The 16,771-nt window shown below is 34.8% G+C and overlaps 1 protein-coding gene across 1 annotated transcript in view; it reads left to right on the top strand.

Moving 5' to 3' along the window:
- LOC141546641 (peroxisomal acyl-coenzyme A oxidase 3-like) overlaps positions 1 to 16,029 on the top strand; it is a 95,684-nt gene extending 79,655 nt beyond the window's left edge. The window contains exons 15-18 of the mRNA XM_074274610.1: positions 9,403 to 9,577; positions 10,960 to 11,027; positions 13,529 to 13,615; positions 15,615 to 16,029. Coding sequence (XP_074130711.1) covers positions 9,403 to 9,577; positions 10,960 to 11,027; positions 13,529 to 13,615; positions 15,615 to 15,734 — 450 coding nt within the window. The 3' untranslated portion in view covers positions 15,735 to 16,029. The remainder of the gene's footprint in view (positions 1 to 9,402; positions 9,578 to 10,959; positions 11,028 to 13,528; positions 13,616 to 15,614) is intronic.
- The last annotated feature ends 742 nt before the right edge of the window (positions 16,030 to 16,771 follow it).

Genomic DNA, 16,771 nt, shown 5'->3' with positions numbered 1-16,771 from the left:
TCTTTATGATTTCAAATCCAGCCTCAGATATTTACTGACTCTGGGAAAGTCACTTAACCATGTTTACCTCAGTTTCCTCATCTATAAAATGAGTTGGCGAAGGAAATGGCAAACACCTCTTATAGCTTTGCCAAGAAAAAAAACTCCAAATGGAGTCAAGAATAGTTGGACATGACTGAAATGACTTCTGACAACATTACCATAACAACAAACCTACTTTCTCAAATACTTAATTCTTCACATTAGCTAAAACCTCAGTTCCTCTGAGGAATCACATCCTTGCCAGTCCTTTCTACTACGGATAACTTCTTCCATTTCCTTCCAAATTACAAGGTTATGAGGGAGGGTCAAAGGTTAATTAAACCTTTGCTACTTTTCATTCTTCTCATATGCAGTCATTTAGCAAGTTCTGTGATTTCTACTTCTGATCTCACATCTTTTTTCTTTAATTTCTTCTTGCTAGGATTATACTAATTCAGAATTTAATGGGATTACCCAATTTAGAATTGGAAGGGCTTTTAGAGATGATCTAATGTCCTCATTTGGCAGTTGAGGATTTTCATGACTTCTTTTAAAAATTATTTTTTATTTTTAACATTCTTTTAAAATTTTCAGTTCTAAATTCTCTCCTTTTTTCCCACCCTCCTCTCACCTACTGAGAAGGCAAACAAAATGATATCAATTATACATATAAAATCATGCAAAACATTTCCATATCAGCCATAGTGCAAAAAAAAATTAGAAAAACAAGAGAATTGTACTTCCTTTTGCACTTAGAGTTTATCAGTTTTCTGTTTGAAGATAAATAACATGTTTTTCATGAATCTTTGGAATTACTTAAATCATTGCATTGAACAGAGTAGACAAGGTTTTTTTTTAATAGTTGATCATAATTACAACTATTATTGTATAAAATACTAGTTCTTCTCACTTCCAGTTTTTCTCACTTCATTTTGCATCAGTTCAGGTAGGTCTTGTCATGTTTTTTATGAATCCAACCCCTCCATCATTTCTTATAATTCAACAGTACTCCATCATACAATCATATATCATAGCTTGTTCAACCATTCCCCAATTTATGAGCACTCACCCAATTCCCAATACTTTGTCTCTACAAGAAAAGAGCTAGTTTAAATATTTTTAAACCCACTAACAATATCTGGTTTGACTCCCTATTACTTTTTGGTGTTTTCATTTCCCTTCCTGAGACATCAGGGAGGGGGTGATCACCTCCTTTTTGGTGTTTTCACCCCCCTTTCTGAGAAGTCAGGGAGAGTATGATCACCTCCTTTTTGGGATTGTCACTTCCCTGAGAAGTCAGGGAGGGTGTGATCACCTGTGTTCTAAAATAAAAGAAAGTGGGAGATGTAAAGGTCTGAAACTCTGAAAATGTATACTGAAGACTCAGTATGATTGATGTAATCTTGCTACAAGATATTAACTCAGTGGAATCGATGAGATCATTGGTTCCCTAGTGATATAATGATTGGCTTATATTCAGTATGATGAATTGATGTATTGTAATAGAGTATTTAAGAGGTCAGAGTCAGACTGAAGTCAGAGAGAGATGTGCAGAGTGAAGACTGGCTGACTAACTGAAAGAGACTGAGATGTGCAGAGTGCAGACTGCTGATTGGCTGACTGGAAAAGATGAGAGACTGTAGACTGTCTGACTGACTGAGACTGCTGGTACAGACTGGGAGAGTGAGAGTCCTCTGTCACTTCTTTAAATACTCCAATTCAATCACGTCACTACCTCACACAGAGCATGCCCAACCACACTTGAGCATGTGCCAACTTGTCAGGAGAGCTATCACATCACCTTATTACCTTAAGTATATATACTTGTCTAGAGTGAATACTTCAATAGCTAGAGAATTATTATCTCATCAACTATACTGAATTTTAAGTACACCTTTTCAGAGTTCCAGCCCTCTACAAAAGTCCTTTTCCTTTTTCTTTGATCACTTTGAGAGACATAGTAGTGATATTTCTGGGTCAAAGGATATGCACAGTTGTAAAGTCCTTTGGGTAGAGTTCCCTATTGTTCTGTAGAATGGTTGGACCAGTTTACAACTTTACCAACAGTTTATTAATGTATCTATTTCCCATGATCCCCTCAGTATTTGTCATTTTCAGTCGTTGTAAGATGGCACTTTAGAGCTGTTTTTAATTTGCATTTCTTCTTTTTCATGTGCCTCTAGATAGCTTGGTTTTCTTCTTCTGAAAACTGCCTATTCAAATCCTTGGATCATATATCATATAGGGAATAGCTCTTATTTTTATAAATTTGATTCAGTTCCATATATATTTGAGAATTGAAGCCTTTATCAGAGAATTTTACTTTAAAATTATTTAATAATGCTTTGTTGTCTGTGGTACTTGTTATCAAAGTGTAATTTCTCTACTTATTTCATTTAATTAGATCTAGTTTTGCTTTTGCTTTGTCTGACATCATGATTGCTATCCTTACCTTTTTTTTTTTTTTACTTCAGTTGAAGCATAATGATTTTGCTTCAGCCTTTTATTTCAACTCTGTATCTTTTGTAAATAGCATGTTGTTCGATTCTGGTTTCTAATCTATTTTGCTATCTATTTCCATTTATAAGAGAGCTCACCCCCCATTCATATTTACAGTTATGTATTTCATTCCATTCTATTTTCTTCTGTTCCCTTATGGGGCTGCTGATACCAATCTTCCCTGGAAACACATGAAGACAAGCCGATGTTAAGGTGCCACACAGCCTTTTTAATTGGTAATCTCAACAAGAGTTAGCAAGAAACAAGCGCAAGTATATGTCTCTCCGTGTCTCTCTCTCTCTCTCTTTCTCTCTCTCTCTTTTTCTCTTTCTCTCTCTCTCTCTCTCTCTCTCTCTCTCTCTCTCTCTCTTTTCTCTTTCTCTTTCTCTTTCTCTTTCTCTTTCTCTTTCTCTTTCTCTTTCTCTCTCTTTCTCTTTCTCTCTTTCTCTGCATCCCTGAATCTCTCTACATCTCTGCTTGTCTCTACTTCTCTCCGCATCGTTCTTTTCCTATGGCAGAGCTGGCCATTTATATTGTGTAGGTGGATCTGCAAAAGGGAGACACCTGCAGCCTAAGAAAAGATCTAGCAAGAGGGCAGGTAACACCTGTAAGACAAAATCTCCTGCATCAGAAGACAAGCCCATTTTTACCTCCTGGTTCCACCCTACCAGCTGACATGGCATACATGGCAATTCTCAGAAGGAAAGTCCCTAACATCATTTGATCTTATCTCTTCTAAAAATTCTGTTTTGCTTCTGACCTTTGACTCTTATCTTATTCTCTTCACTTCCTGTTTCTCTACTGAATAAGATAGATTTCCATACCTAACTGAATACATGTCTGTGTCTGTGTGTGTTTATGTGTGTGTGTATCCTTTCTCTCCTAGAACCAATTCTGATGAGAGTAAGTAAGGTTCAAGCATTACAAGTCAATATCTCTTTCCCCCATTTGCCCCTCTATTATATAAAATTCTTCCTTGGGTATCTTTTTTATATAACTGAAAAAAATTTCCTCATTCTAGCTTTCCCTTCTTCTTCCCCCTAGTACATATCTTTTTCTTTTACCTATAATTTCCTTTTCTTTTATGAGATTATCATATTAGAATTGTTTCTTTAAGCTGCTTACAATTTTCTCCTTGACCTTGGAGCTGTGGAATTTGACTATAATGTTCCTGGGGATTATTGTTTTAGAATCTTTTTCAGGGGTGATGAGTAGATTCTTTCTATTTCTTTATCCTCTGCTTCTAGGATATTAGGGCAGTTTTCCTTGATAACTTCTTAAAATATAATGTCTTGACTTTTTTATCATGACTTTGAGATAGACCAATTATTCTTAAATGATTTCTCTTTAATCTATTTTCCACATCAGTTGTTTTTCTAATGAGATATTTCACATTTTCTTCTATTTTTCATTCTTTTGGTTCTTGATTTTTTGCTTCTTTATTTCTTATAGAAATATTGGCTTCCAGTTGCCCAGTTCTAATTTTTTAAGGAATTGAAAATATATTTTGTACCTCCTTTTCCATTTGACCTCTTTTAGTTTGGGAGTTCTTTTGTCCAATGAATTATTCTACCTCTTTTTCCATTAGACCAATTCTGTTTCTTAAGGTGCTATTTTCTTTCACTAATTTTTGAATCTCTTTTACTGAGCTGTTAATACTCTTTTCATAAGAGAATTTTTTGTATTGCCCTCATTTTTTTTTCCAATTTTTTCTCTAGCATGCTTTTTTCTTTAAGGCTTCCAGGAATTCTTGTTGGGCTTGAGTCCAATTAGCATTTTCTTTAAGGATTTGCTTATAATGGTTTTTGCAGGGGTGTCATCTGATGGTTATATCTTAATGTTCTTGCCAGTGTAGTGGCCTTTTATGCTCATTCATTTTTGATTGTTGTTTGTTCGTTTTCCCAGCCTATTTCTTAATTTTAAATTTTATATTAAAGTTGGGTTCTGCTCACCTGAAAATCTAGTCTGAAAGCCTGCAAATTTCCCAATCCTCAGTGAAGTATGTAGTCTCTCCTGGTTTATGTTATGGTCTTTTTTTTTTCTCCCCCAGTAAGAGCCTTTGTAGAAGCAACCACTTTGTTTTAATACCATGCCCAGGACCTTTGCTTCCTTGTGATTCCACTTCCCTTTCTCCCACCCCCATACTCCTTTTTGTCCTAGAACTGTGATCCAGAACTAAATAAGGACGATAGACGTACCAACATGTGCCACCTTTACCCAATGTCTGCAAAAGACCCCCTGCAATCTTTCTGACTACTTGTCTGACCCTTATACTGTCTCTGTCCTGAGAGCTCCTGAAACTGTTGCTGCTGCCACTGATGCAGCAGTCTCCAAAGGCCCACCTCTTGGGCTGTGACCATTTGTGCTCTGGCCAGCCCCCCAAACTCTGTGTTACAGACCTTTCTCACCGATCTTCTAAGTTGTCTTAAGCTGGAAAAAAATGCCTCGCTGATTTTTTTTTTTTATTTCTCCAAACTTTGATCTGAGAAGTTATTTTTGCCTCTTCATCTAGCATTCATTCCCTTATTGATTTCAGTTTTTCTAGGTCCAGTAGTCTTACATAGTCCCATAGTCTTACAGTTCCAACTGTAACAGCAGATATGTCCATCCTGCTTTACCCTCCCTGGCCTTGGGCTTCATCCTTACTCATGACTGCTCCACTTTTTATCTTTTCCTCTTTCCCACTTCTTTACTTTTGCTAAACTTGCTCTTAAGTTTCACTATGATCTGGGACCATTGGAAACTCAGAGTTTCTTCCTGTGGTGGCCAGTCTCCTGGTGAAGAGCTTCTCTGTACTGAGCTATGCTAGTCCTCAGAGGATCCGTGTATGGGCCTTTGTCAGACCTCTCTGGAAGATTTTCCAATGGGACTAATGTATCTCCATTTTTGCCCCCAATAGTTCATTATTAAATGTTCGGTAAATGTTATCTTCTTTCCTCAGAGTCATTATAATGGGATTATACTTGACTTCAAACTCAATGAAAACACACTTGGAAACTGAATTCAGAAAAGTTGGAGCTTATTCTTTTCACATCTCTCTGTTCAGAAATTTTCCTGTTCACTCACTTCCCTGGGAACAAAGTGAAACAGACTTAGCTCTATCTTCCTTTAATTGGAAGTGCTAGAAAGTCCAAACACCTGTGCAGGGACGAGATCCTGATTCTTGTCATGGCTCTGTTTCACATATGGTGCTGGGGGATCCGGGGCAAGTCACTTAAACCCTAAACCCAGCTTCCACCTTTGTAAATGGGAGTATTCATAATTACAGTACCTACTGCATAGGAAACTCAATCCAAGCAGAAAGGAACTCCTTAGTAAAATGTTCATGAACCACTCTGGCTTTCAAAACTCTCTGCCTGACAAACAGTCTCCTTGTGATGATCTTGTCTGCATTTAGCCAAGCTGATCCTCTGAGGAGTCAAGCACAGTCTTTCACCGAGTCTCTCCTAGAGACTTTTCCAGAACCTCCAGGAGTTATGTTCATTTGACAAGACCTTCAGAAATCCAGACCCCCTCTCCACTGGGCTTCAGTGTTAAAGTAAAACTTTAGAGGAGAATCTCGGGCACATTTTGGGTGAAATGATTCATTTTGTAGACCAGCCTGAGAACTGAATCAGTTTTTAACAAGTATTTTTTCTAGGAGAAAATACATTCTTCAGTCAACTTTTAGATAACATGTTTGTAGCCAATTATAGTTAGTACTTTGTATTAGACCCACTTCATAGGATTGTTGTAAGGTTTTCATGAGAGTATCTACATGATATGCTTTGTAAACTTTAAAGTGCTATATGTTTGTCATCATTATTATTCCACAAAATTGTTCTTCTTGGAGAATTATGAGGAAAGAACATTGTTAACGTTGAATGTGGATTATTATGTCAGTATTCAATGTAATTTATGTGATATCAATTAGTTATTTCAAAGTTACATTGGAAAATTTAGTATTAACCAAGAATAAATAGCATCACTCGTTAAGGTGTTAGTATATTTTCCCCCTTTTAAAAGATTATATTTTATAAATAACAAAATAGTACAACAGGAGGTTTATTTTGCAGATTTTTTTCTCCTTAAATTTTCTCAGGTGGATATTACCAGCCAGTAATTTTTAAATATCTTCAATGGAATTCTGGGTAAATCCTTTTTTGGATTCACTAAATCAGAAGAAAGATCACTGACTCTTTAGGGCTTTAAATGAATATTAGCATATATTCAAATCCTAACCCAGCCTTGAGAGATGTGATAAAAGTTTGTCTTTGACAATCTCACCTTGCCCTTTTTCTGTCTTCCCTCCTCTAAAACCATGGTGACAGTTTTCCTCAGTTCCTCCAAGTTATTTTTAATCCCAATCTCAGAATAATTGGCCTCTAAGAAAAGACCTGATGAACTTATTCACATTAATTAAAAAGATTATTGATAGGGTTAATGCGTTTTCCCTCCCAGTATTTCTAACAAATGAGAAATCCTTAAGTCTGAAAAATGCATTTTTATAGAATTTCAGGTATCAGACAAATGAGTTTGGAATAAATTTGAGGGGGAGCAGGCAGTCTTTTCTGGCATACTTTAAATTACATAGTTAACTGCTTACTCAAAAGACAACTCTAATCAAATCAATGTTAGAATTATCATGTGATTATAATTCCAGTGTATTATAAAGCACTGAGATAGTAGTTCTTCATTGTTTAAGAAGTGGCATTTATATTTCTTTTTAGTCAGGTATTTTTTAAATTGAGGTTCTTTTTCAGTCATTTATTATGCTGACTTTTTATTAGATGCTTACATTTAAGTTGATTAGCATACTGTAGTGTTTCTATTGCCTTTTTTTTTTTTTTTTTTTAGGTTTAACTGTATCTATTAAGCCAACTTCACATACTACGCCATTGTATGCTAATTATTCTTTGACTGAACTCTATGAAATTTCTCTTCTTCTCATCAAGAGCATATACAATTTAGGTCATATGTAACTTTTTCTTCTCTCTCATGAACTCTATGATGATAACATGATCACTTCCTCTGACAGTTCTTATTATTTTTTCTTTGGCAGCTACTTTAATGGTTTGGTCAGAGTCTGGGCCAGATAGTAATTCCTCTTGTTTCTTTGCTTTTTGAAAGAGAAAATTATGATGATGATCGTCATCATCATCTACATATTATAGCTGTGCCAGCTTTCTCAGTCTGATAAAATTAATTTCTTAAGTGTAAAGAATAGAGTATAAATTATTTCATTAATTATTGGATCATTCCATGAAGATAGGAGATTGGGGTCAGAAAAAGAACAATAGAATAATGAAGACAAAGAATATTTATGAGAAATGAATCAGCAGAGAGAGATGGAACTACAGAGTATGATCAGAGAGGGTAATTTCAGAAATAAAGGTTATAGAAGTGACATGGATTGGGGGGTAAAAAAGTAAATCTCTTAGGACATGAGCAGTCCTATCAGTGGCTATAATATGGGAGCTGAGAAAATTAATGATTTTGGAGGACACCATTTTCAGGAAATATTAAAGTAAGATACTAAAGTCACCAAGAATTAGGACATATGTTGGGGAAGAGGGGAAAACTGTGAGTATGATATGATGTGAGAATATGATAGCAAGGAAGGTTTAGGTTGGATGATACAGAAAGTTGGAATAAAGATTTTAGAATCCTGGGTTCGTCAATATAAAACTTAGATAGAGACCAAGTCATTTCCCCTTGTATTATTGACTTTGGTGTGTGTAAGAGCTCTCTCTCCTCCTGACTTCTTACTCTGCCACATTTTAGGTCGCTCCTTGTTCTTTTGGAATCTTTACATTATATGTGAGTGTATGTATGTATTTATACATGTATATATTGGCATATGCATTTATACATCTATGTATATGTGTGTATGTGTATAAGTGTTTCTGCTAGGTCATATGAACATGCAATTGTTCACTTGGTCTTTTTGATCCTTAGCCTATATTTCCAATAAGTTTTCAAACATTCTACAGCCATCTGTGGTCTGTTTACTTTTTTAAAGTACTACTCTTAGTTTTGTCCTCGACTGTTGCCAGCATGATGTTGTAGTTCAACCAAGTAACTGCTTGATAGATTCTTTTGGCTTTCTGGGGCCCATGAAAGTTTTGGAAAAGTTACTCATCATTTACCAGAGCTCAAAAGTATTTCATTTTAGTTAGAAGTGCTTTTAGCATCTCTTCTAAACACATTTCTTAGAGTATGTTTCCAAAGGCTTCCTCAGTTATGACATCTGAATTTTATATCATATCTCCCCTAAAGCCTTACTCTTGCCTATTTGCCACTGCCTGAATCCATTCCTTTATTTACCACATCATCCTCAGTTCCTGAGACATTCTCTCCCACCATCGCAAATGTTAACTTCTTCTTGAAAGCTTGCCATCAGCTACTCTATTATTCTGTTACCTGGGACCATCTTTTCCCTTCTTATGCACTTACCACGTTAGAATTTGTAATATAACCACCTGTATACATATTTCATCTTCCCAATTAGACTGTGTGCTCTTGGAGGGCAAGGACCATTTCTTATTTATATTTCTATCTCGGGGTCTATGAATTACACAGAAGAAGTAGGGAATGGAGTTCTGATTTCACTGGGATAGAGAACTCCCAAATGAGGAGGCTCCTTTTATGAATGTAGGTCAGCACCTTCTCTGCAATTTAGGGTCCTTAAGGTTGGCTGAATGACTGGGAGGTTAAGTGACTGGCCTAGAGTCACATAGCCAGTAAATGTCAAAGGCAGCACTCAAACCTTGGTTTCTCTGGCCTCCAGGTCAGGTCTCGATCTTCTTCCACTCTGCTCATGATAGGTACTTTATATGTTTGGTAAATGAATGCAATTAAAGTCCTTCTTATGTGATTTCTCCCTCCCCCCCCCCCCCCAAGGCCTACTACTGCCATTCCCTGGCTCTTGTCTTCATTGAGCACACAGTGTTACAGAGGTATCATGAATATACACACCAGTCCAGCATACCAGCTCCTCTTCACCCCGTCCTGAAGCGTCTCAGTGCTTTGTATGGACTCTGGTCTCTAAGTCACCACATGGGAGTGCTCTATCAAGGTGAGAGGCTTCCTTTCATTATATGACAAAAGCAGCAAGATATATGGGGTTTTTTGTTGTTTTATTTTGTTTTTGCAAAAGAGAAATGCCCTCATTGAAAGGGAAACCAACAGTATCCATTTTTCTTTAAGTACATATTACCCAATAACAATTTAGCTTTCTCTCAATCAGATTCTTGGACATGGAGCATTACTGTAATAAAATTAAAATTATATTGTAAAAATAACCAAATAGCAAGAGTAGGAGACAAATCAGAGTGAGATTTAAATTCTAATAGAGAAGTGGAAAATCTCCTTATACTATACATTCTTATTCATTGAAATTATTAACTTTTTCAAGAGCCATATAAATTTTCTTGTGCCCTATCCCAATCTACTTGGAATTTTATTACCCCAAATAGTTCACCCTCTTTTGTAGTCACCAAGCTATTACTGTATGTTCCTGCTTCAAAATAATTTATTAAAAGTTGGTTGAATTAGCGGCAGGATTGTTTCTAAAGGGATTTCATAGTTTATAGGTCTTCTTAGGCATGCTCATTTATTTTTTTTTTTCCTGAAATCCTTTTTAGTTTTTTTTTTACCAAAAAAATTGTGTTTAAAATAAAACTCTTTAATAATATGCATATTATATGTGTGTATCATGTGCCCCATTAACAGTCTGCTGAAGCCTATGGACCTTTTCTCAGAATTAATAAAATAAAATACCTAAGATGGCCAGATAAATCAAATATATTGAAATTTACATGCATACATATGTAAATATCTATAGATTATATATGTATATATGTTATATATTTATATATACATATATAGTAAACATATGTAAAATTGCATATATATAATATATATGTTTACACATATATGTATATATATGCATATATCAAGTTCACAGACCCTAAGTTAAGAATCTCTCATTTTGATTCTCATATCCTTGAGGAGGAACTTTTGTTGGAAAAGAACACTGCACTAGGAATCAGGAAACCTAGATTTTAATCCAGACTTTGGGACCTTATGAAAATTACTCAACCTTTTTCATCTTATAAAAAATAGAAATTGTAAACCTGCTTTACATCCTTCAGAGGGTTTTTGTGAGGTTCAAATGGAGTACCAGATATGAAAATGTAAAGCAGTATAAAAGTATAAGTTGTTGATATTGTTTCTATTATTAAATTATGGGGAAAATGAAGCTGATTACTCGGTCAGGCAAAAAATATTTTGCAGAATAAATAGTACTTTTATAGGCCTAATAATTTGGAAAATTATCTTCAAGGTCACATGAATATTTTAAAACTACTCTTAATTTAGGATCCAGGACAGTTTTTAAAATGTATTCCATTCTTATCTGTGTTACTATCTGTGTATGTATGCTATATATATTTGCAGGTGGATATTTTTCTGGGGAACAAGCAGGTAAAGTGATAAAGAATGCTATTTTGGACCTGTGTGCAAAGGTGAGTCCAAACTTTTAGTGCCGAGTATTAATATCATTATGTGGTAAATCTTAGTCAAACTGGGACTCTAAATTAACCAGAACTTTTCAGCATATTTAACTTTTAAGAAAAATCAACAACAAAATTACATGCAACAATTTTAAATCAGTAGTTGAATCACATAACTAATGTTCATAGAATGCTCATATGGTTGTAGACCATTAGGCCATAACAAAGGCTGAAGGCCATTCTAAGGATATTTGGAACGTAGAATTTCAAAATGGGAAGGGTCCTTAGAACATTAGCTACCGGAGCTGGAAGGGAACTCTTTAAGGTCATATGGTACAATCTTCCTCATTTACAGTCAGGAGATCTGAGGCCCAGAGAGGTAAATGAATATGTCCTGGGTCATTAAAGTGGTCATCAACAGATCTGAAGCTGAAATCCAAGTCTCCCAGGTCCTAGTCGGGTACTCTTTGGGGATAATGAGGAAGCTGAGACTATATTCATATCAAATTCCTACATGGTCTGCATTAACTATTTACCATCACAGGATGGTAGGGTTGGAAGAGATTTTAAGAGATTGTATAGCCCAACCTTCTCTTGTATAGAGCAAGAATAAGGTTTAGAATGAAGAGGTTACTTAGTCACAGGGACTCAGAAATTTCAGAGCAAAGACACAATTTTAATACAGGTATACAGATTCTGTCTTCAGCATTCTTATTACTATATGATGCTTCCTCTCCCGCCTTCAGTTATGTTCATACTCTTTTGATGTCATATCTTCAGGTACTTTAATTTATTTAATTCTCAAAATTAAATTATTTTTACTATACTTTGAACTGAGACAAAAAAAAGTATTAATTTATGTTTAAAGATTTTCAACACAGTTTTGAAACAAGGGTTTCATTTAGCCCCAAAATTTGTTTAACTAAAATATCCAATTTCCAGAACAAGTTTTTACTGTATTATTGTTTTACTCAGATGAATAAAAATGAAAATTACACATCTGTTTGATGCCATTTTAAAAGCTCATTGGCAAGATAGCACACAAGTTTTTCACTCCTTTAAAGTTGTTATCATGAAAATAAATAATGATGTCTTTATGTTCAGTTTATACCTGGATCCCAAGCATGAATAAATATTTGTGTACTACTCATGACTGTAAAGTATATGTCATTTGGCTAAATATAAATTCTACTTATTTCTCAAATCATTAAAAAATTCAGTGTAGCTTATACTTCATAAGAAAATGTTTATGAACAAACTTTAAATTGAATAGTTAAAACACAATTTTTATAGTAAACATAATTTTAGATGTCTTATGAAATTATTTTTGATTAATACTTATGCTTTTGCTTTTCTTAAAGAAGATTTCATATTATATGCTTTGAAGTAACTCTTTAAATATATATATATATATATATATATATGTATGTATAGGCAAGACAAATACAATTTTAAGCTTTCCATTGGAATTGTTTTTTTAAAGTTTTTTTGAATTTATAGTTTCTTGTTCATTCTATTATTAATTAGGCCATGGTGTTCAATCCAGTTTTTATGTGGACCAATTGTTTTATAGTCTCAGACTGTTTTTCTAATTCCTGCCTTTGTATCTTGGAAACCTGTGCTGTTGTGAATAATAAAGGAGAAAGGCAAGGTGCTATGTGTGATTCAGTGAAAATTCAATCTACTGCTAGAAAAATAAAAGAGAGAAAGCTCAGTAGTATCTCTTCACCATGAAAAAGTTGTTAATTATTTGTTATTTTTAGTCCAGTTGTGTCTGTGCATCAAAAATAAAATGTGAAATGCTTAAATATTAGTATAAAAATAAACAATGTGAATACCCAATTTTATTTCATCTATTATATTCTGATTTTTGATAATTTGTTGAATCTTTTGAATTATTATGTACTAACATGGCAGTTACAGACTAGACCTAAAAGTTTATTCATAACCCCATTTTTCTATTAGAGTAATTCATTCTAACCATACAATAAAATATTTTAAAATAATGTTTTTGAATTTAAATGGAGTTCCTAAGGGATCTCCTATATAGATTTTATTTGTCATCTTGAGTAATGGTGATATAATGACTGAATAATAAAACATTAATGACGATCGTGGACCATTTCTTTTTATTACTTTACCAGTTGGTCATAAACATCTTTTTTGATATTTTTTCTAACTAAAACAGAGAATACCTGGTAAAACAAGAGACAAAAGAGACAAGACCAGGAAGACAGTTTAAAAAAAATTAATGAGTTGCAAAGAAATCATTTTTATGATTGTATCTGGCCTCATTGAAAATAAATGACAACAAGGTAAAAATATTAAAATGCAAACTAAAGGAATCTGTTATCCGAGCCAATAAGGAGATAATATGCTCATAATGGATCTGTGTATGAGTGCTTCAATTGCCAGTGGATTGTGGCAACAACTCTACTGCAATTCTTTTACTCCCTGGTAACCATAGAAATTCTAAGGAACTGCCAAGTTTACAAACTTTTGTTTTCAAACAGCTGAAAGATGATGCAGTTGCCCTGGTAGATGTCATCGCTCCTCCAGACTTCATCCTGAACTCACCAATTGGCAAGGCTAATGGCGAGGTAAAGAGGAAATCTTTCATTGTTTTGGAAAAAATAACTTAGGGAAATGGGCAAATGAGGAAATCGAGAGCCTAAAGGTTGGCCACAGCTGTTCTCAAAGAGAGTGTAAGGGCTGCTATCTGCATCAGCAGAGGGAACACTCACACTGGTGCAATCATAGGTGGTTGAAGTCTTGTGCAAATGAGAGGCTGTTCTCGGTGTCCTCCAGGATTCCTTGCAGCTCTCAGATTCCATAGTTCTGAACAGAGACAACAAAACACAAGCAATAATAACCAATGATCAAATCATTACTACATGTGGTTTAAACAAATGTGTTGAGATCGAAAATTTAACCATGTGCTCCTGGGTGAGGAGTTCATATTAAACTCAGTAACAACTAATGATCAAACTATTACTGGATATTGTTTAAAACAAACTGCTGAAATTGATAATTTAACCATGTGCTCTTAGGTGGGGAGTTCATATTAAATACAAATCAAGAGTAATGCTTCAAATTGTGAAATAAAATATTGAGTTTGTAACGTGTGAAGAAAGTAGAAGACTAAGCTCATATGTACAGGAAAATGAAAAATAAACAAAATTGGAAAAGAGGAGGATACTAGAAGGAGAGGTTGATGGAAGCATATTAAGATAAAAAAGTACCCTAGAAGTTATGGAAGGTAGCTAATAGATAGGAGCCTTCATAGAAGTAGTAGTTTCTTATAAGCAGAAGTTATCTAATACCAGCCAGAGGCCTATATGCTATTTAAACTGATATTTTCTGACTCATTAATTAATCTGTAGATCCCAGTATTCACTGAAAGTTTGCTTTACATGTTGACTAGCTTGATTGACAGTTTCAATTAGGAAGAATGTGTAATGACTAAAATACTGAATGAAGAGCCAGTGTAGCTCCATCTGCTCCTTGGGTGTTCATCCCTTCATCTATAAAAGGAGGCATTTGGAATGATCTCTTAAGTTCCTTCCAGCTCCAGTCTCTGATCCTGTGGTTCTGAGAATGTAGCCAAGGCAACCCTGAGTCTGTGGCTGCACTGTCTTACTCGGCCCATGCTGTGTAGAGAAAACATGTGACATGAAAATCACATTGTTAGGACTAGATAAAGGATGCTTTTCTCAGATAGCCATGACCAGAATCTGATGATACACATATTTTTACTAAATTAAATTAATGTGTTGAACTTCAGTGATAGTCTTTGATAAATATGAAAAGGAGCTATCATAATAAACTCAAAAATCATAGATTCTCCCTGCTGGAAGGGATTCCAGAGGACATTTAGTCTAGCTTTTAATTAACAAAAAAATCCCCTCTGCTGTGTCCCCAGCAAATAGTTATCCAGACTTTGTCTGAAAATCTGGAAACTGTCCCATTCCACTCTGGGGTAGTTGTAAGTGTTAAGAAGGGTTTATTTCCCCTGACATCAAAACTAAATATGTTTGTTTACAATTTCCACCCATTGCTGCTAATTTTGTTCTATGGAGCCAAACAGTCCAAAGCCCAGTCTTCACTTGTCAAGGTCCAGCTTGATCCTAACATGATATAACCACAGCATTTGGCTGTGTTCTTCAGGCTGGCCATTCTTCACCCTTTCAGTAATATTTCAGATATGTTCCACCCACAGTAGTGGGATTTATTACCTCCCTCTTTGTGAACACTATACTACAGATCACATGTTTTTGTTGTTGTTTTGTTTTGTTTTTGGCTAACATACTGACATCTTTTGCTTGTGATCCACTAAAAGCCTGGGATCTTTTTTTCCCTTGTAAACTGTCACACCTTTCTTACCTTATTTGCTGTTGTCTTCATATGCTATATTTTGTGATTTCATTTCAATCTTTTTTTTTTCCCTAGGACTAAAGATTTATTATTAGTTAAACATTTTTAAATTATCCTGATAACTTGCCAGTGCCCAATTTTGTGTAATTTCAATAAAAGTTTGAGCTGGGAGATAAGGGTTACTTCTATATTCTACCATTTAAACCACGTGTTTCTTTTTTGCAGCTGTATAAAAACCTCTGGACCACTATCCTTCAGGGAAAGAATGTCCTTAAGAGAGCATCATGGTGGGCTGAATTTTCTGCCTATAAACCTACCATAGGAGGTTTGAAATCAAAACTCTAGATTGAGCATGAATGAAGGTACCACTTGGACATTTATCCTTGAGCACTTGCATCCTTTCTACAAGGATCCTGGGCTCGGATGGCTATCATTCTGGCATCCCATTTGACTACACACAGAAGCCTTTGAACAGCGCCACTCTTTTCCAGGACAGCAATCTGTTCTTATCAACCAATTCTGGATACACACCAATCTTGGTTAGCAATATTTGCTTCCCCTGCATGGGGTAATTTATAATTTACCGTTATAATTTGTATGCTTATCATGATTTGCTACATAAAATAGAAACACGGTAAAGTATATTGCCCTTGATAATTGAACAGACTATTTAGATTATTTGAGATTTATTTCGATTTTTTGAACTAAATACATTCTATTTTTTTATTTAAATCTGTTGATCATAGTCACTCATTAAGTGCCTTGTTTATGAAATTTATTACATTAATTCCTGAGGGAGATAAAAAATATAAAAAAAGAAAAAGTCCTTCAATGAGCTTATATTATAGCAATAATAGAGTCTGGGTAAAATATTTATGTAGATAAAAATAATTCATCTTAGAATATGGTACCAGTAAAAAAAGAATTCAAAATGCTGTGAAATAAAATTAAGTAGACATCACTTCCAGGTAGGGGAAATCAATGAAGACTTAATGTTCTTAATGGAGGTGTTAGCATTTGAAGAATATAACAGGAAGAGATGACAAAGGAGGACATTCCACGGGAGCAAGAACTTGGAAAATGGAAAGCATGGGGTATGTGCCTTGTGGGAAGTTGGTGCTTAGCAAACATTTATTCCATATGCAGGGATTCCATGCCTTTGATTTCTTCAGTCAATCTGGGAATGTCTGCTTCACTGAATTCCTTGTGCTGTTTTTATGTTTACTCTACATCCAGATTAGCTTCTTTTACATAATCATTGCAATTCAGTTTCATTAATCTGCACTAAATGAGGAAATACAAAGCTGAATTATGGATTTGAGAGAGCATTGTGGTTTCATTTCTTTTAAGCATTTCACTGGAACTAACCATCAAGAAAATGT

This window comes from Sminthopsis crassicaudata, chromosome 6 (genome assembly GCF_048593235.1).
Source record: "Sminthopsis crassicaudata isolate SCR6 chromosome 6, ASM4859323v1, whole genome shotgun sequence".
Classification (NCBI taxonomy): Eukaryota; Metazoa; Chordata; class Mammalia; order Dasyuromorphia; family Dasyuridae; genus Sminthopsis; species Sminthopsis crassicaudata.
This window is presented reverse-complemented; position numbering and strand designations above follow the sequence as displayed.